We start from the raw sequence: 21,567 nt of genomic DNA, 5'->3' as shown, positions 1-21,567 counted from the left end.
TATATCTCGCGAAGAGACCATGAGGATAAAATCAGAGAGATTAGAGCCCACACAGAAGCATACCGACAATGCTTCTTTCCACGAACAATACGAGACTGGAATAGAAGGGAGAACCGATAGAGGTACTCAAGGTACCCTCCGCCACACACCGTCGGGTGGTTTGCGGAGTATGGATGTAGATGTAGACCCTGTGATCCAGAGGCAGTGACACTAGTCACTAGATCACAAGCTGCGCACAGGACGTTGGGTGAGAGAGCTATTCTGAGATCTCTGAGATGAAGAAGGTACTGCAGGAGAGGAATTCGTGGCGGGCTGCATGAAACGAGTGAGAGGAATTATGACTTTAAAAGAACATCATTTGCTGTCGCAACGTGACAGCAGTGCCCCGCCGCTGTAGTTTCTGTTGTGGACTGACAAGACAGCCAGTCCACAGTGACGGGTAACCGAAAGGCACGCGTTTACACACGCCGGCTGGCGTTAGGTCTGAAACATGATACGTAATGAATGCTATAAAGAAAAGTACGTAGGTGCTGGAATACTTAACTTTAATCCATCATTTGTATACAGCATTCTGGATGATACAAGTGAGACTCTCTCTAGATATGGTTAATGGCGCCTTGCTAGGTCGTAGCCATGGACTTAGCTGAAGGCTATTCTAACTATCTCTCGGTAAATGAGAGAAAGGCTTCGTCAGTGTAGTCGCTAGCAAAGTCGTCGTACAACTGGGGCGAGTGCTAGTCAGTCTCTCTAGACCTGCCGTGTGGTGGCGCTCGGTCTGCGATCACTGACAGTGGCGACACGCGGGTCCGAAATGTACCAATGGACCGCGGCCGATTTAAAGCTACCACCTAGCAGGTGTGGTGTCTGGCGGTGACAGCACAGTTTCTGCGGCATAGCGCGGACGGCCCACCTGGAGAAGAAGGCGAGCGCCTCGTCGGGCGTTCCCTGGAAGGCGACGCGGCCCTCGGCGATGAGCAGCAGCCTGTCGAAGAGGGCGTACATCTCGGAGGACGGCTGGTGCACCGTGGCCACCACGGTCTTGCCCTTGCGCGCCATCGCCTTGAGGGCGGTCGCCACGGCCAGCGCCATGAACGAGTCCAGGCCGGACGTGGGCTCGTCGCAGAACATGAGCGGTGGGTCGGTCAGCACCTGACACAGGTCCACCACAGTTAAGGGGCTCCGGAAAGGCTCAAAATCATGAAAAGTTCAATTTATACTTTTTTGCGTTTTCTGAATCTGCAGACTATTACCTTTTAATAGACATATAATTTATTCAATTCCGAAGACTACAACTATTTTTAAATTTTTTTTTGAAATGTGTTCTACATGGGCGTGACCCACTGTGGCACTGTTAAACTGCTGTCAAATGGTGTTATTACTAACGTCCGTGTTCATCAGGTACATTTTTGTGATGTGAGATAAAGTATGTGTTGTGGCTAACCTATTTTCAGAGACTTAGCAGCACCTGAACTGTTGAAAAAGTGTATTCACGGAAAAACTCAAAACCCCAATGAAAGTGTAAATAGTGTTATATGGACGAGAATCCCCAAGACTGTATTTGTTGGAATAGAAACGCTTCACTTTGGTGTGTATGATGCTGTTGCGACTTTCAATGATGGCAACATTGTAAGGTGCAAGGCATTTAGAAATATGGGAATGAAGATAAGTTCTAACATGGTACGAGCGATGCTTGCTTTAGACAAGGAACGCCTTCGGGCTGCAGACAGGGCTGTAAAGAGTCTAGAAATACAAGCAAGAGTAAACAGGAGGAGGAACAAGAGGAAGCTGGAGGTGGAGTTTGCAGAGCATGAAGATAATCCATCCTATGGACCTGGAATGCACTAGAAAGTTAATCCAATCTTTGTCGCTCGATTCCCAAAACTTTTATTTTCTCATACACATTACATGTTTTCTAACGATCTTCCAAACATATTTGTTTCAAACTTTCAGTAAATGTTACACAGTACCTTCTGCATAATTTAACACAGCCTTTTTCCAAAAAACTGTATATTTTTGAATATATAAATAAAAAATTGCAAAAAAAATGTTGTGAATTTTCATTACAATTGAAAAAAAATCATCTTTAATAACTGAACTAAAATTTTGTAAAACCCCTGTGTTAAGTTGTAGCCCATATTCCAATAAATAATCTCTAAAAAGTTCAACTTCCTACCTCAAATACTTTGTGAGGAAAGATGTAATTTATAAGCGTTATTTTAACATTGCAAGTATAGGGCGTTCCGGAGCCCCTTAAGATCGCTACAGCTGGAGGAGAAGGCTGGTGACGCTTCAGTCCACTCACCACCACCAAAGGGGGTGCAACCGGGGATGCAGGAAGGGTAGCACGTGCATGCTGTGTCCCAGGTGCAAACTTCCAGATGGAAAGTCGGAATTAATAGTAACTTAGAAGATTTATTCATAAAACAAGGTTAAAAATAACTCAGCGTTATCACTCGTGTCCAGGTCCGAAGCCAAAGTTCATCTCCCGTAAACACTATCACAGTAACAGCTTCGCGACTGAGAGCAGATCTTCTCCGTACCCCAGGAGGCCCACTACACGACTCCCCTTCAGGGCGGGCCGCGACGATGCGACTTAATCACCGGGGAGACGGGGGGGAGGGGAGGGGTGCATCTCTTTTGGCTCCGTCGACTCTCCAGCGATATGACGGCTGCATCTCTTGTGGCGCCCACACTATGAGCATTTGTAGTATGCCGCGCCGCTGCCACTGGAGCGTTGGTACACGAAGCTCGAGAAGGCGGTGTCCGCGTCTTACGTGTTGCGTCTGCGCTGTGTGAACTCACAGCACAACAGCGGAGATGAACACACTATGCGGTTTAAAATATTGTGTAAATCCCTTTAATTCGAGTACGCACGTTTATAAATGAAAAGCACAACACCGTGTGTCTTCTACAGTATGAATTCATTTTGTTAACCGATTTTCGGTTCGCAAAGCCATTATCAGACATTTACTAGCGACGTGAGAGACGATACTATAGTCGTGAACGACTACGAAAAAAAATATTACACATCCACCACGACGTGTGAATGACACATTTGACCGTGCAGTGGTAATACAATTAAAATTTTTGTGCAAGCTTCTTCATCTCCCAGTACCTACTGCAACCTACATCCTCCTGAATCTGCTTAGCGTATTCATCTCCTGCTCTCCCTCTACGATTTTTACCCTCTACGCTGTCCTCCAATACTAAATTGGTGATCCCTTGAGAACATGCCCTACCAATCCATCCCTTCTGCTAGTCAAGTTGTGCCATAAACTCCTCTTCTCCCCTGCCGGTCGTGGTGGCCAAGCGGTTAAAGGCGCTACAGTCTGGAACCGCGCGGCCGCTACGGTCGCAGGTTCGAATCCTGCCTCGGGCATGGATGTATGTGATGTCCTTAGGTTAGTTAGGTTTAAGTAGTTCTAAGTTCTAGGTGACTGATGACCTTAGAAGTTAAGTCCCATAGTGCTCAAAGCCATTTGAACCATTTTCCTCTTCTCCCCAATTCTCTTCAATACCTCCTCATTAGTTATGTGATCTTCCCATATAATCTTCAGCATTCTTCTGTAGCTCCACATTTCGAAACCTTCGAAAGCTTCTATTCCCTATTTAATCGACGTGACTGTGTCAAGCGCTGCACTACTAATGGAGTATTCAAACGTTACAGGATTCTTTTTCCTATTCATCTCCATTAATTTACATTTATCTACATTTAGTTTCCATTCTTTACACCAATCACAAATCCTGTCCAAGTCATCTTGTATGCTCCTACAGTCACTCAACGACGACACCTTCCCGTACACCACAGCATCATCAGCAACAGCGACACATTGCTATCCACCCTATCCAAAAGATCATTTATGTAGATAGAAAACACTTCCCTGGGTCACTCCAGATGATACCCTCATCTCCGATGAACACTCACCATCGAGGACAACGTACTGGGTTCTATTACTTAAGAAGTCTTAAAGCCACTCACATACTTGGGAACCAATCCCAAATGCTCGTACCTTAGTTAGGACTCTGCAGTGGGGCACCGAGTCAAACGCTTTCCCGAAGTCAAGGAATACGGCTTCCGTCTGATACCCTTCATCCACGGTTCGCAACATATCATGTGAAAAAAGGGAGAGTTGCGTTTTGCAGGATCGATGCTGTCTAAAGCCGTGCTGATGCATGGACAGCAACTTCTCTGTCTCAAGGAAATTCATTATATTCGAACTGAGAATATGTTCGAGAATCCTGCAACAAACCGATGTTAAGCATGTTGGTCTGCAATTTTGAGGAGCCGTCCTTCTACCTTCTTATATACAGGCGTCACCTGCTCTTCCTCGCTACCAAACTGAAGTCCTCGTTGATGTCCTTTAAGTTTAAGAAAAATCGAATGCGGATAAGTCGGCGTATTCTGGAGGATGAACGATGACAATGAGCCCAAGGCGACGGACTGTTGCAGGTTTCGCAGCGCTCGTGTGTGGTCTTACGTTGTCGTGCTGAAGAAAAGGGTGCTCCATGTGGGGACGAACTCTTCCAGTCCGGAACTCGATTGCACCGAGCTGTTTCTCAAGCAGCGACATATTTCCGCTACACACCGGCATGTTACACACTAAAATTCAGCCCTCGTGCGGAAAAGGGCTGCAAATACGAGGATATAAAGCATAAATATATAGAATTTTGGTAACGTTAGTTTTACTTAAAAAGTTTTAAGTGTTTCGCATATAACATTCGGAGGCATAAGTTTACAGGAAGTTCTCGTACAATGGAACTGACACTGTGGGAAGCACGGAAAAACTATAAGATTATGTGAAGTTTACATTGACCATTATTCTGTGTTACAGACTAAAATTCTATTATTTCTGTACCACACTCGATATGTAATCCCTCTTCAAGCCATATTTCATTTCTCCTGTAGCATTCTACGTTTATTTTAATAGCGTTTAATATGATTTAAACTGTTTAGCAGGCAATGCTTTTTGAGATTAGTGTTAATGTTATTCCTTTTATTTGCTGTTTAACTTGTACCTTTTTAATCACATTAGCACTGCACTGTGAAGGATAGTCTCTACCCGTTACCACTCACATCTCTTTCTCGCTGTGTAACACCTTTTTCAGGGTTGTTGTTGAATACTTAACCTTTTTGACGACGATAGTCGTTTAGTATGAAATTGCAGTGCCTATGTTATTCCGAATTAAGATGTAAAGTTCCTTAGGACACGATACAAGTCCGAAGGAACAGGCACTGCGGTGACTACAGCCGGCATGAAATACATTAAACGTATTCGCAATTGCGAATATGGACAACCATCAGCTGTAGAACAGAATGACGACACACGGTTGACGAAATGTGTAAGTTCGGGTCTGGCCGCGAGTCGTACACGAATAGCCAAATGGTAAGGCAAGTGCTTGCGATAAGCGGGAAAACTGGGTTCGAGTCCTGGTCCGGCACAAGTTTTTATTGTCGTCACTCGTTTCTACAGCTTATGCTTGTTCATATCAGCAATTGCGAATACATTTAATGTATGCTTATGTAAGATATGTTGGTGGCCTTGTAAGTTGGAATCCGGTTAAACAAACAAATGAATACTGTAGAACACACACAATAACGTCCCTTTCATTCATATTACTGGATTTGTTCTAACAAGGAACGGCGGGAGAATCAGTTTTCGTTACACTCTCTTTAGTTATGGTGGATGAAGCGTTGTGTCATACGCTACGTAGCTTGTATAGTAACTAAAATTATCTTTAGGTGCAGAATATTGTGTATTTTTTATCTATGTATATTCGTAGCTTTAACATGTATCTGTGCATTGGTCGCTAAACCACCCTCAAATTTTAAATGGTCTTCGTGTTAGAACATCTCACTGTCATGAATAAAAACTGATCATATGAACTGTTTCCAAGTGTCAATTTCATATCCATTGGAAACTTATTTAGCGCTCTTGGCCATTTCAACACTCCTATTTATTTCCTTTGCTGCTCAACGGGTGGTAGTAGTTATCGCTCGAATGGACAATAAATTCCAATGATAACGCTGTTTATGATTTGGGAAACAGACTGGTAAGTTTGGGGATATAAGACCAGTTCGCGTTACAGAGAGATTACTTTCAGAGAGGGAAATTGAGGCAGAAATAAAGTTTTTTAGGCCTTGAGAGGTCAAATCACCATAGATTTCCATGGAACAAAAATGGCAATACGTTAGCGAAAGATCTGTTGTTCTAGCTATTTTTATTGGAAGAACTCTTAAGGATACAGCTTCCGTTCACAGCATCCTGCAGGTAGTCCTTCGACTATACAAACTATAAACTAGGAGCGTCATGTGCAACGGCGGACACCAGACCAAATACAGGATGTTACAAAATACCAACAAACTTCGAGGGGGTGTAGATCCTCACAGATCGAGGACAGGGACCCGTGTTTGGAAACGTCATCCAACGAAGCTATAGACCGTCGATGCTACAGGCGCCGCTCCTGTCCCGAAGCCAACCTTTCGGCAGTTAAGGGGACCACACCCTGGCTATCTAATCCATATTAATTTAGGCAAGTATTTGACCCATTTCTGAAATAACTATTTGATGCAGGACGTTAATATTTGTACTGTATGTTTCATAATGCTAATAGAGCCAACCTTACTAAAATCTACTTCATCCATTTTATAATATTTAAGAAATACTTTTTTAAACTTATTAACAAAAAATATTAAGTTTTTTCTGCATAAAATATTTTTTGTGAATTTCCTAATGGGAGAATGTAGCACCAGAGGTGGCTTTTTATGTTATGTAGAATCCCTGAAAATTTCATTCATTTATCTGTGATAGTTTCTGATGTCATGGGGAATGTGTACTGAAAATTTTAGTTTGCAGAAAATTGACTTTAAAGAAAAAAACTTTTGAAATTTGTTACTTACAGTTAATTAAAACTGTCCTGCTGCATATTATGGCCTTTCTTAGGCCTCTAACATGTCTTCCAGCTTCTTTTTCAACTTTCCTGCATGTTTGTCTTGCTTTCTTGGCCATATTAGTTGCAGACCTGTCTGCATCGTCTATCCTCATTTTATCGCAATGTTGCAGCCCAGTGATGATATTTTCATCAGGATTAATTCCCGGCTTTTTCAGTACCCAACACTTCCCAATATTACCACAACTGAATGTAATAACAGTATCATTGTATGCATGCTTACAAATACTGTTTTTGAAGGCGGTTCCAAATTATGCCGTTGAAACATTCATTTGGGTTCTGTGTCTGCCCATGCAGACATTTCCTTAGAAGGTCAGGATGAGCCAAATCTCTGATAATAAGTAAAGATACCCGTGGTCTAGGGGTAGCGTCTTTGATTCATAATCAAAACATCTTTAGCTGGGTGTTGTGTGCTGTCCTTAGGTTAGTTAGGTTTAAGTAGTTCTAAGTTCTAGGTGACTGATGACCATAGATGTTAAGTCCCATAGTGCTCAGAGCCATTTGAACCATTATTATAGCCGGCACGGTAGCTCAGCGTGTTCGGTCAGCGGGTTACGTGCCCTCTGTAATAAAAAACTGAGTCAATCGATCAACAACGAACATAAATGAATGTCTTACGACGTCCGCCCCGAGCAGATGCAACGAACACAAGCGAACAAAATGAGATTACCAAAAAGAAAAGAAAAAAAAGGGGGTAGCGTCTTTGATTCATAATCAAAACATCTTCGGTCCCGGGTTCGATCCCCGCCACTGCCTAAATTTTGATAAATAATCAGCATTAGCGGCAGCCGAAGACTTCCGGCATAAGAAGTCAGCCTCATTCTGCCAACGGCCTTGTCAAAGAGGGCGGAGGAACGGATAGAGGTTCAGGGCACTCTCTTGTCCTAGGGGTGGGAAATTGCCCCTAAAGGCGGAAGAATAAGCAATGATCAACGACATGAGGATGCAGAAGACAATGGAAACCACTGCATTAAAGACACGTAACGTGTATCCACAGGACATATAACTGAAGAAGTGTCATGATGATCTCTCCATTGGCAAAAGATTCCGGAATAGTCCCCCATTCGGATCTCCGGGAGGGGACTGCCAGGGGGGAGGTTACCATGAGAAAAAGATTGAATAATCAACGGAAGGATAACGTTACCCGAGTCGGGGCGCGCACTGTCAGATGCTTGAACGTGGTAGGGAAACTAGAAAATATGAAAAGGGAAATGCAAAGGCTCAATCTAGATATAGTAGGGGTCAGTGAACTGAAGTGGAAGAAAGACAAGGATTTCTGGTCAGATGAGTATCGGGTAATATCAACAGCAGCAGAAAATGGTATAACAGGTGTAGGATTCGTTATGAATAGGAAGGTAGGGCAGAAGGTGTGTTACTGTGAACAGTTCAGTGACCGGGTGGTTCTAATCAGAATCGGCAGCAGGCTACACCGACAACGATAGTTCAGGTATACATGCCGACGTCGCAAGCTGAAGATGAACAGATAGAGAAAGTGTATGAGGATATTGAAAGGGTAATGCAGTATGTAAAGGGGGGACGAAAACCAAATAGTCATGGGCGACTGGAATGCAGTTGTAGAGGAAGGAGTAGAAGAAAAGGTTACAGGAGAATATGGGCTTGGGACAAGGAATGAAAGAGGAGAAAGTCTAATTGAGTTCTGTAACAAGTTTCAGCTAGTAATAGCGAATACCTAGTTCAAGAATCCCAAGAGGAGGAGGTATACTTGGAAAAGGCCGGGAGATACGGGAAGATTTCAATTAGATTACATCATGGTCAGACAGAGATTCCGAAATCAGATACTGGATTGTAAGGCGTACCCAGGAGCAGATATAGACTCAGATCACTATATAGTAGTGATGAAGAGTAGGCTGAAGTTCAAGACATTAGTCAGGAAGAATCAATACGCAAAGAAGTGGGATACGGAAGTACTAAGGAATAACGAGATACGTTTGAAGTTCTCTAACGCTATAGATATAGCAATAAGGAATAGCGCACTAGGCAGTACAGTTGATGAGGAATGGACATCTCTAAAAAGGGCCATCACAGAAGTTGGGAAGGAAAACATAGGTACAAAGAAAGTAGCCGCGAAGAAACCATGGGTAACAGAAGAAATACTTCAGTTGATTGATGAAAGGAGGAAGTACAAACATGTTCCGGGAAAAACAGAAATACAGAAATATAAGTCGCTGAGGAATGAAATAAATAGGAAGTGCGGGGAAGCTAAGACGAAATAGCTGCAGGAAAAATGTGAAGACATCGAAAAAGATATGATTGTCGGAAGGACAGACTCAGCATACAGGAAAGTCAAAACAACCTTTGATGACATCAAAAACAACGGTGGTAACATTAACAGTGCAACGGGAATTCCACTGTTAAATGCAGAGGAGAGAGCAGATAGGTGGAAAGAATACATTGAAAGCCTCTATGAAGATGAAGATTTGTCTGATGTGATAGAAGAAGAAACAGGAGGCGATTTAGAAGAGATAGGGGATCCAGTATTAGAATCGGAATTTAAAAGAGCTTTGGAGGACTTACGGTCAAATAAGGCAGAAGGGATAGATAACATTCCATCAGAATTTTTAAAATCATTGGGGGAAGTGGCAACAAAACGACTATTCACGTTGGTGTGTAGAATATATGAGTCTGGCGATATACCATCTGACTTTCGGAAAAGTATCATCCACACAATTCCGAAGACGGCAAGAGCTGACAAGTGCGAGAATTATCGCACAATCAGCTTAACAGCTCATGCATCTACGCTGCTTACAAGAATAATACACAGAAGAATGGGAAAGAAAATTGAGTATGCGCTAGGTGACGATCAGTTTGGCTTTAGGAAAAGTAAAGGGACGAGAGAGGCAATTCTGACGTTACAGCTAATAATGGAAGCAAGGCTAAAGAAAAATCAAGACTCTTTCATGGGATTTGTCGACCTGGAAAAAGCGTTCGACAATATAAAATGGTGCAAGCTGTTCGAGATTCTGAAAAAAGTAGGGGTAAGCTATAGGGAGAGACGGATCATATACAATATGTACAACAACCAAGAGGGAATAATAAGAGTGGACGGTCAAGAACGAAGTGCTCGTATTAAGAAGGGTGTAAGACAAGGCTGTAGCCTTTCGCCCCAACTCTTCAATCTGTACATCGAGGAAGCAATGATGGAAATAAAAGAAAGGTTCAGGAGTGGAATTAAAATACAAGGTGAAAAGATATCAATGATACGATTCGCTGATGACATTGCTATCCTGAGTGAAAGTGAAGAAGAATTAAATGATCTGCTGAACGGAATGAACAGTCTAATGAGTGCACAGTATGGTTTGAGAGTAAATCGGAGAAAGACGAAGGTAATGAGAAGTAGTAGAAATGAGAACAGCGAGAAACTTAACATCAGGATTGATGGTCACGAAGTCAGTGAAGTTAAGGAATTCTGCTACCTAGGCAGTAAAATAACCAATGACGGACGGAGCAAGGAGAACATCAAAAGCAGACTCGCTATGGCAAAAAAGGCATTTCTGGCCAAGAGAAGTCTACTAATATCAAATACCGGCCTTAATTTATAGGAAAAAATTTCTGAGGATGTACGTCTGGAGTACAGCATTGTATGGTAGTGAAACATGGACTGTGGGAAAACCGAAACCGAAGAGAATCGAAGCATTTGAGATGTGATGCTATAGACGAATGTTGAAAATTAGGTGGACTGATAAGGTAAGGAATGAGGAGGTTCTACGCAGAATCGGAGAGGAAAGGAATATGTGGAAAACACTGATAAGAAGAAGGGACAGGATGATAGAATATCTGCTAAGACATGAGGGAATGACTTCCATGGTACTGGAGGGAGCTGTAGAGGACAAAAACTGTAGAGGAAGACAGAGATTGGAATACGTCGATCAAATAATTGAGGACGTAGGTTGCAAGTGCTACTCTGAGATGAAGAGGTTAGCACAGGAAAGGAATTCGTGGCGGGCCGCATCAAACCAGTCAGTAGACAAACAAAAAAAACAAAAAAACAAAAAAACAAAAAAATAAGATTTAATTGCTGTAATAACAGCAGCAGGAAGAGAATGCTGGTGAGAATAAGATTTTCCAGTTGCCTGAGCCCTATTGTATTTGCACCACGAATTATCTCCTGATGGACACAAACCATGACATGGCTTATCATCAGTAGAGGACTTACGGAAGAATATGGCCTAAACACCTCTCTTCATTGCCTGCAGATTTTCTTTATTTCTCCTAATCGCCTGCCCGTAGTATACCTGCAAGTTTTCTGTAACAACTACTTGCAGTCACACTTGAACAAAACTAACCATGTGTTTGAAAGCGTGTTGTTTACAAACAGCAGAAACAAAAGAATTGCTACCGTTGCATTCCAAGGATATGCAACACACTCGGGAGTTAAAAAAAATCTCTAACATGGAATGTAGGGGATACAAAGATCTAAAATATATGCAGAAAAGTGGGTGGCAGAAAAGTGGGCGTGGTACATATACACGCGTGGTAGGAAAATGCTCTTTAAATACTCGAAAAAAAATTTTTTTCAGCAAAATCCTCTTCAGAGTACTTAAATAAAACCTTAATCTATCGAAATACACTCCTGGAAATTGAAATAAGAACACCGTGAATTCATTGTCCCAGGAAGGGGAAACTTTATTGACACCTTCCTGGGGTCAGATAGATCACACGATCACACTGACAGAACCACAGGCACATAGACACAGGCAATGTCGGCACTAGTACAGTGTATATCCACCTTTCGCAGCAATGCAGGCTGCTATTCTCCCATGGAGACGATCGTAGAGATGCTGGATGTAGTCCTGTGGAACGGCTTGCCATGCCATTTCCACCTGGCGCCTCAGTTGGACCAGCGTTCGTGCTGGACGTGCAGACCGCGTGAGACGACGCTTCATCCAGTCCCAAACATGCTCAATGGGGGACAGATCCGGAGATCTTGCTGGCCAGGGTAGTTGACTTACACCTTCTAGAGCACGTTGGGTGGCACGGGATACATGCGGACGTGCATTGTCCTGTTGGAACAGCAAGTTCCCTTGCCGGTCTAGGAATGGTAGATCGATGGGTTCGATGACGGTTTGGATGTACCGTGCACTATTCAGTGTCCCCTCGACGATCACCAGTGGTGTACGGCCAGTGTAGGAGATCGCTCCCCACACCATGATGCCGGGTGTTGGCCCTGTGTGCCTCGGTCGTATGCAGTCCTGATTGTGGCGCTCACCTGAACGGCGCCAAACACGCATACGACCATCATTGGCACCAAGGCAGAAGCGACTCTCATCGCTGAAGACGACACGTCTCCATTCGTCCCTCCATTCACGCCATTCACGTGGATGACGGTATCTGGCACGGGTTTTCATCCACAGTTTCTTTTTTTTTTTTTGAAAATCACTGGAGGCGGGCTGCACGATGTTGGGGCGTGAGCGGAAGACGGCCTAACGGTGTGCGGGACCGTAGCCCAGCTTCATGGAGACGGTTGCGAATGGTCCTCGCCGATACCCCAGGAGCAACAGTGTCCCTAATTTGCTGGGAAGTGGCGTTGCGGTCCCCTACGGCACTGCGTAGGATCCTACGGTCTTGGCGTGCATCCGTGCGTCGCTGCGGTCCGGTCCCAGGTCGACGGGCACGTGCACCTTCCGCCGACCACTGGCGACAACATCGATGTACTGTCGAGACCTCACGCCCCACGTGTTGAGCAATTCGGCGGTACGTCCACCCGGCCTCCCGCATGCCCACTATACGCCCTCGCTCAAAGTCCGTCAACTGCACATACGGTTCACGTCCACGCTGTCGCAGCATGCTACCAGTGTTAAAGACTGCGATGGAGCTCCGTATGCCACGGCAAACTGGCTGACACTGACGGCGGCGGTGCACAAATGCTGCGCAGGTAGCGCCATTCGACGGCCAACACCGCGGTTCCTGGTGTGTCCGCTGTGCCGTGCGTGTGATCATTGCTTGTACAGCCCTCTCGCAGTGTCCGGAGCAAGTATGGTGGGTCTGACACACCGGTGTCAATGTGTTCTTTTTTCCATTTCCAGGAGTGTATGATGAAAACCAAAAATCGATTTTTTTCGACCCGAACCACGGTGTGGTCCCCTCAAGCCGATTTTGTACCCTAAAGGACGATAGTCGGGACGTCTCCCAGAGTTGTCTGTTTCGACTGAATGACACAACCGGCAGTGAAGAACTGCTACGTAGACATGTCTCGCCTCCTGTGAATTCGATGCTCTGTTTTCTCGGTGGATGACGGTATCGGGCACGGGTTTTCATCCACAGTTTTTTTTTCGAAAATCACTGGAAATTTTAGAGGGTTTCAGGGGGAAAATTAACAGCAGATGGAAACCCATGTCCGAAATACTCATCCACTGAGACAACAGAGCGTCGCATTCATAGGAGGCAAGACCTGTCTTCGTAGCTGCTAGCTTCATCTTCTTCATTGCCGATCGTGGCTATCAGTGGCAATCACTGAACAACAAACAACATTGCGAGACGTTCTGCTTACTGTGCGTCGTCGTGTGGAGTCACGTTTGCTGCCGAAAGGGTGGCCTAGTGGCAGGCGGCGGAGGCGGCTACAGCTTCAGCGAATTGCAGCGTCGCTGGAAGACTATTACGGTATATTGATAATTTTTACTTTTTGAACCATCTGACTACAACTAAATGAAACACGATTTTCGTTCCATACGCGTTTCATCTTTATTTTCTGCAAAGCATCTTCAGTGGCCTGGAATGTGTACCTATCTTTACTAGGTAGTTTAAATTCTGGCTACAGTCGCACGTTCGAATCTTGCCTCGGGCATGGGTGTGTGTGATGTCCTTAGGTTAGTTAGGTTTAATCTGTTCTACGTTCTAGGCGACTGACGACCTCAGAAGTTGCATAGTGCCCAGGGCCATTTTTTTTAACTCTGGGGCAATGTACATATAGGTTATAAACATGGGATCATTTGCAAACATTTTCATCATTCATCTAGAAAATCAGATATTTGAGAAGATAAACACTAATAAAAGTTTTAAAATCATATATTGCTACAGATATGTGGATGACATTAGTTGTCTGGTAGACGAACCAATTGAAAAAATAGATGACCTGCTCTCAGAAATCAACAAAGCACATCAGAACGTAAAATTCACACTTGAAAAAGAAAAAAAAAACAAATAAATTTTCTTGACATAACAATAAAAATAGAAAATGGCTAACATACATTCAACATCTTTAGAAAACCAACACCGACAGACACAGCAATACATTCCACATCTAATCATCCATACAACCAGAAGCTTGTAGCACTAAGACAGATTAAAGAGGATCCCATTCAACAAGAGAAATTACGAAAAAGAAATGAGTACAATCATACAAATAGCTAGGAACAATGAGCATGACACATATGTTGTACACGGGCTCAATCAAATAATAAAAAAACAACACTTCCAGAACACAAGACAACTCAGAAGCTGCAGACTTACAAACACACTCAACAAACACTGATAATGACATCACACAGGAAAAAACTGATGGTGCACTATGGTTTACGCAGATAAAATAACACACAGAGCTGCAAACACCCTACAGAAACAGGGCTTCCAAATTGCATACAAGGCTGCGAAACAGTCCAATCACACCTAAGCCAACAAACTACCAAGAGGGATGGACTGCAGCGATCAAAAATGTATAAACTTGAATGTCATGGTGTGATACAGTATACATAGGCATGACATGCAGGAATTTTAAAACACGGTACAAAGAAAATATCAGATGTTGGTAGTACAGAACAAACCATTCCACATTTGGAGAACATTTACAACACCGTAACCACCATCCTAGAAACATCATGGAACAAAAAATGAAAATAATGAGTATATCGCTGAAAACAAACGTGTGATAAATGAGCAAACATACATCAGAACAGGCTCCCTACTATACTTAATAAAGGAAATACTAAGATAGAAATCGTCCTTCTCACACAAGCAGCCAAAAAGAAAATAAATCTCCCCCTTCCTTCGCCTTCTGGACACACACACACTCACACACAAACAGATCACAGATACTTCAAAAATTACATTCGATCTTTGGAAACAACATTCGACAGTAGGCAACACAAACGAAAATATTGCATCCAAACAAGTGTTCAGTTCCTAGAGCTGTGAAATGTGGAAGAAAACCCCAAATGGCAATTATAACAAGGGGAACAGAACCAAAAATGGAAAAGAAACGTAATCACTATCTGATCAAAAGTATCCGGACACCATCAAAATCACACGTTTTTCATATTAGGCGCATTGTGCTGACACATACTGCCAGGTACTCCATATCAGCGACCTCAGTAGTCATTAGACATCGTCAGAGAACAGAATAGAGCGCTCCGCAGAACTCATGGACTTCGAGCATGGTCAGATGACTGGATGTCACTTGTGTCATACGTCTGCACGCGAGATTTCCACATTCCTAAACATCCCTATGTCCAATTTTTCCGATGTGATAGTGAATTGGAAAGGTTAAGGGACACGTACAACACAAAAGCGTACAGGCGACCTCATCTGTTCACTGACAGAGACCACCGACATTTGAACAGGGTCGTGATGTGTAATAGGCAGACATCTATCCAGACCATCATACAGGAATTCCAAACTGCATCAGGATCATTGCAAGCACTACGAAAGTTAGGCAGGAGGTGAGAAAACGTGGATTTAATGGCCGAGCAGCTGCTCATAAACCACGCATCACGCCGGTAAATGCCAAACGACGCCTCGCTTGGTGTAGGGAGCGTAAACATTGGACGACTGAACAGTGGTAAAACGTTGTGTGGAGAGAAGAATCACGGTAGACAATGTGGAGATCCTACATCAAGGTGTGGTTATGGTGAATGCCCGGTGAACGTCATCTGCCAGTGTGTGTAGTGCCAATACTAAAAAAATGGCTCTGACCACTATGCGACTTAACTTCTAAGGTCATCAGTCGCCTATAACTTAGAACTAATTAAACCTAACTAACCTAAGGACATCACACACATCCATGCCCGAGGCAGGATTCGAACCTGCGACCGTAGCGGTCGCGCGGTTCCAGACTGTAGCGCCTTTAACCGCTTGGCCACCACGGCCGGCCCAATACTAAAATTCGGAGGCGGTGGTGTTATGGTGTGGTTGTGTTTATCATGGAGGGGGGTTGCACGCTTTGTTGTTTCGCATGGCACTATCACAGCACAGGCCTAAACTGCTCTTTTAAGCACCTTCTTACTTCCCACAGTTGAAGAGCAATTCGGCGATGGCTATTACATCTTTCAACACGGCATAATGCATGGCCTGTGGTGGAGTGGTTACACGACAATAACATCCCTGTAATGGACTGGCCTGCACAGAGTCCTGACATGAATCCTATAGAACACCTTTGGGATGTTTTGGAACGCCGACTTCGTGCCAGGCCTCACCTACAGACATTGATACCTCCCCTCTGTGCAGCATACCATGAAGAATAGGCTGTCATTCCCTAAGAAACCCTCCAGCACCTGATTGAACGTATGCCTGCGATAGTGGAAGCTGTGATCAAGGCTAAGGGTGAGCCAACACCATGTCGAATTCAAGCATTGCTGATGGATGGGGCCAATAACTTTTAAGTCATTTTCGGTCAGGCGTCCTGATACACATAGTGTACGTAGAAAATCGTCCACACAACCTGTAAGTATAATGTAAAATATTACTACATCATAGCAAAAACCAACCACCAGAACTGTTTATAACCTATAGGTACATTGCCTCAATATGTAAACTAAATAGTAAAAATATGTACATATTTCAAGGCACTATGCCTTGCAGAAAATAAAAGCGAAACGCGTATGGCACGAAAATTGTGTTTCATTCAGTAGTAGTCAGACTGTCCAAACAGTAAAAATAAACAATATTACACGCAACTGTGGAAGACAGGACTACAAAAGGTGAAGATGTTAACACAGCTATGTCGTTGGAATACATTTGTGGACATGGGTTCCTATCCTCAATTTGTTTCTCACGACACCCTCTACAACCCATCGAAATTTGTTGCTATCGTAATATTTTGTATAAAAAGGGGATTGTTATAAATAAGCAAAACAAGATCCTTCATTGACTGATTATTTCTTGGTTTGGCAAAAAACGTAGAATACTCGTGAGTTGTTTGAATGTTAACTAAATCCTGTAAACGATTTATTACTTTTAAAATAAATGTGCTAGCTTCTTACAGTCTAATATTTAAGCAGGTCCCAAACTTTGTTCAGGGTACTGTATGACACATGAAGTCGTTCAGGGGTAATGGTCTCAAAAAGATAGCAATCCCACGCTCTAGACGCCGTGGAACCGCTACAACGTGGTTGTGGTCTTCCGCTGCTGGCGGAAGTCACGGTAGCGAAGTGGACTGAATGTGCCAGTCGATTTTACGGATTCAGCACAGTAGCATACGACAGAACTGCAGAACGGACCTACCGTATTCGAACTTTTCGTTGAATCAAGTTGACAACTTTGTTGACGTATTACCGGGGACCGCCCAACGTGTCTACAAGGAATGATGCATCCACTCGCAGCCATACAACACAGCACAACAACAGTGGTCATAAACGGATTCTGACCGACGGAGATTGGAAGCGAGTGCCCCGCATGTTGGTAACTCCAAGGGATCTGCTCATCAATCCATAGCTTCAGCCGAGTATGGCACAGCGGAAAAAGAAACTCGTGAGTTCTCTTGCCGAACTCAGACCGTTATCAACGCTAGGGGCGGTATTTCGCAGTATTAGCTTGACGTCGCCCAGGGGTGACTCGTTCTCGTCTTGGGTGCTTACTGTACTGCACATGAACCTGCTTGATCTGTCATCAAAGAGGCTGTAAATATCTCGGTATGCAGCAATAACTTCAGTTGGGACAGCAGTCATAAACTAAGTTGTATACGGATGCAGGGTGTCGACGTCGAAAGACTACAAAGAAATCGACAGCTTATTTACGTCCAATCGGGAGCCACTAACAACGCATGCATCGCCGTAATCTCTAATGGCATCACGGAGACAATTGAGATTACCGTTGAAAGTTCGTTATTTTATTCTAATACGAAGCAGTAAGAACTCAGAGAAAATTTCCTACAAGAAAACCACTCCTCCATAGTTCGAAGCCTTTATCAAGCAGGCATGGTGGAGAATCGCCCTTTGAACAAACGGCCGGCATCCAAGTCTCAATCTAGATTCACTAAGAGCTATGTCATACAGTTCCTGGATGTAACAGGCTGTGTCTATGGTTTGTGCTGCACTAGCCACCATGTGGTGTGAGGCATGTACTTTCGTCCCTCCGTCCCACTCCATCCATATTTGGAATTTAGCTTAGACGTGTGGAGTCCAGAGCACATTAGATTATTAGAGTGCAGTGAGCGAATGCAAACAAGAGTAACGGCTAATCGCAGTGTCGCTTAGCTCTCTATAGAGTTAGCAGAATTATTGAAAAATCTCAACTTTATCAAATACACTCCTGGAAATTGAAATAAGAACACCGTGAATTCATTGTCCCAGGAAGGGGAAACTTCATTGACACATTCCTGGGGTCAGATACATCACATGATCACACTGACAGAACCACAGGCACATAGACACAGGCAACAGAGCATGCACAATGTCGGCACTAGTACAGTGTATATCCCACCTTTCGCAGAAATGCAGGCTGCTATTCTCCCATGGAGACGATCGTAGAGAGTGTAGGTGCTAAAATCTTGCAAAAATTAAAGAAGTTCGTGAATACAGCGGAAGGTACAGTAAGCTGCGAAAACAAGTGTGTAGTTCGTGAGACGTCGAAGAGACACGTACCTCCACGCGTATACCAGATACAAATTTCTAAATGCTCACTGGCAGCTGAAGTAAAACATCTGTGTGGATCACTGCTGGCTCTTGTGAGTAACTAGACCTTTGACTATCGATTCCAACTTATCTTGCCAAAGACCGACCTTCCAGCAGAGGGAATGAGGTGTCTGTCTCTCTCCACCCCGGCTGCTGTGTGAAGAATCCGTTAAAAAAATGGCACCTTTGCTCAGCGTTATAAGAGGTATGCTCAAAGTTTTGACATGGTTGTTCTGCTCTGTTCAGCCTTAAGGAAACATTTGGCACGGGAAGACAACACGTGTGAACGAGAATGACTCTTTGGAAACATCGTTTAGCGAGTGATTATCTTCTCTTTTCTTGTAAATTCTGCTTGCTGGCGAACGTATCATTCTCAAGCTATCACAAAGTAAATATCTCATGCAGAATCATGAATTTAAAACTGTGTTTAGTCATAGTATGGCGCCCACGAACTAAGTTTCATGTCATTACGTGAAGCAAAAAAAGGATTCGTATAAATATTACTAAAAGTCGTCCCTTCGCTTTACTGAAAATAATTCCAGAACCAAATTCAGCTTCCCAATTTATTATTTCACTTACTTTTGATGCATAGTCATAAAAATGATACTTAACATTGACCATAGGTACCTTACCTCACCTATACACTCAAATTCTGGGTTCCATTCGCTTATTTGGTGGCGGAAACTTATATATACATATACTCCCCATCTTATAACTTGATAGCGATTTGTAGCGTACAGGCACGCAAGAAAATACAGAACAAAGTAAGCTGAAAAACTAAATAGAGGTAATATTTCTCCATTATCAAAACGTGCCACGCGACTACTGCCTTATTTTACACAAGGTCGAATTACAATCAGTGAGAAGTGAGAAGTCATATTTAACTGCGAGTTTACTTGCAAAATCTTCAGCATTCGCTGCTCACCTCAGCTGCAAAGGCAAGCCGCTTCATCTCGCCACCGCTGATGCCCCTGATGCGTCCAGGGATACCGATCATCACGTGCTGGCAGTCGGTCAACGAAAACTGCGCAGAAGAGACAGGATAACAATGAGTGATGTGCAGGTATTAACAAGTACGTGATTACTTGTGGGCATACTGGCTACGTTTGAGTGCCGTGACTGTGTGGAATAATCGCTTATTTGTATTTTCTGCTACTAGTCACTTTATTTGTTTCACGTTTAATTTAAGATAACACAACGCGTTTCGAGCATTTTCTGCCATCTTCAGGCATTTATGCATGCAAATAATTGTTACTTAAAATAAATGGTCTTAAACTAGATTAACTTAGAACATTTTGTTTACTGTTCGCTGCTGTATGGACTATTGGGATATTTGGAGAAAGGGAGAGAGAGAGGGGGGTGACGGGGGCAAAAGTTGACCAGAAATTGCTGTCCAGTGAAGTGTGCTGCTGGTGTGGAGCTGTGCCTCGTTTTGTTATGATTGAAACCACAGCATGTGTGGTATGCATGTAGTTTTGCAACAGTTGTTGTGGTGCGAAAATCTTGTGACATACTTTTTTATCTGAGAGCTGTTCACTTACGGTTTTGGCGTCCCAAAGCTTCGATTGCATTATTTGTACACTGGTGGAGCTGTTGTAGGACGTTATGGTGTTGCACTATTTATCTGCTTTTCGACGTAATCAACTGCATAAATGTTTTGTGCATACATGGAAACAATATACGCTTAATACTGTATGGCGTCCTTCCAGCATGTGAATGAGTACCGACTATTGCATTTTTCATCGAAATTCGCTATAGTGACGGTCTGGTGGTCGTTTGTTTCACATTGGCATATCTTAAATCAATTTTTTAGACCTAGCTTAAGGCTACTGAAGAATTTAAGTTGAATTTGGTTATTTCATTTGGCACGTTATGTACTTTCTTTGTATTACGACTAAAAATTCCATTTCTTCCATCATATACATTCTTTTGCTTTTTCCGATTTTGTGCAAAATTTCGTGACTATCTTCGATTTTCAAAGAGTGTCCAGTGTCTCTAATATGTGTTGCTAGTGGTGATTTGATACATTTATCCAGTCTGTAGCAGTCTAAATGTTATTTAAATCGAATTCTGAAATTTCTGCCTGTCTGGCATATATAATATTAGTTGCATGGGTTGACAGGTAATTTTGTAAATGCCAGATGCCTCGAGATATGTTTATAGTGAATAAGCTTTCTACTTGGGTGGTCGTTGGTGCTGGAACTTATTTTTACATTTACGTTTTTGAATAGCCTTGCTAATTTGTCAGACATTATACCTAGCTATGGCGCGCTTACGTATTTAGATATTGGGCTGCCGTTAGTTATCAGTGGAATTTTATGTTCAGTTTGTTTTTATCTATTGTGGCATTGTATTAATAAGTGAAGGATCATATCCGGTATATTTTACGGTTTCTATTCCTTGTTGGAGTTTTGTATGTTCAAGTGGAAATTTGTGGACTGTGTATAGCACTGATCTACACTGATTAGTCAAAACAATATGACCGGCTGCTTAACAGCTTGTCTGACCATCTTTGGAATGAGGTATATAACTGATTCTGCGTATCAGGTATGCTACAGTTTGTTGGTAGGTTTGTGGAGGTACGTGGCATTACGTGTCTACGCACAGGTCACGTAATTCGCGTAAGTAGCGGGCCGCTGGTTTGCGTACGCGTTGCTGGCGCCCGATAGCGACTCAGACGGATTCCATAAGACACACATCCGGCGAATTCGGTTTCCGAGACATCAAAGTGAATTCACTATAACGCTCCTAGCGTTACTGTAGCACGGTTCTGGCTCAG

The 21,567-nt window shown here is 43.3% G+C and overlaps 1 protein-coding gene across 2 annotated transcripts in view; it reads right to left on the bottom strand.

Annotated features, from left to right (window-relative positions):
* The window catches only part of LOC126094604 (protein white-like), a 316,644-nt gene that overhangs the window by 169,482 nt on the left and 125,595 nt on the right, over window positions 1-21,567 (bottom strand). For both annotated transcript variants that reach the window (XM_049909079.1, XM_049909080.1), the window contains exons 5-6: window positions 19,714-19,812; window positions 911-1,149 (exon numbers count right to left, since the gene is read on the bottom strand). In XM_049909079.1, the coding sequence (XP_049765036.1) occupies window positions 911-1,149; window positions 19,714-19,812 (338 nt within the window). The remainder of the gene's footprint in view (window positions 1-910; window positions 1,150-19,713; window positions 19,813-21,567) is intronic.

The sequence above is a fragment of the Schistocerca cancellata genome, chromosome 8 (assembly GCF_023864275.1).
Source record: "Schistocerca cancellata isolate TAMUIC-IGC-003103 chromosome 8, iqSchCanc2.1, whole genome shotgun sequence".
In the NCBI taxonomy this organism is placed as follows: domain Eukaryota; kingdom Metazoa; phylum Arthropoda; class Insecta; order Orthoptera; family Acrididae; genus Schistocerca; species Schistocerca cancellata.
The sequence above is the reverse complement of the archived record's forward strand: the minus strand, read 5'-3'. Positions and strand labels throughout refer to the sequence as shown.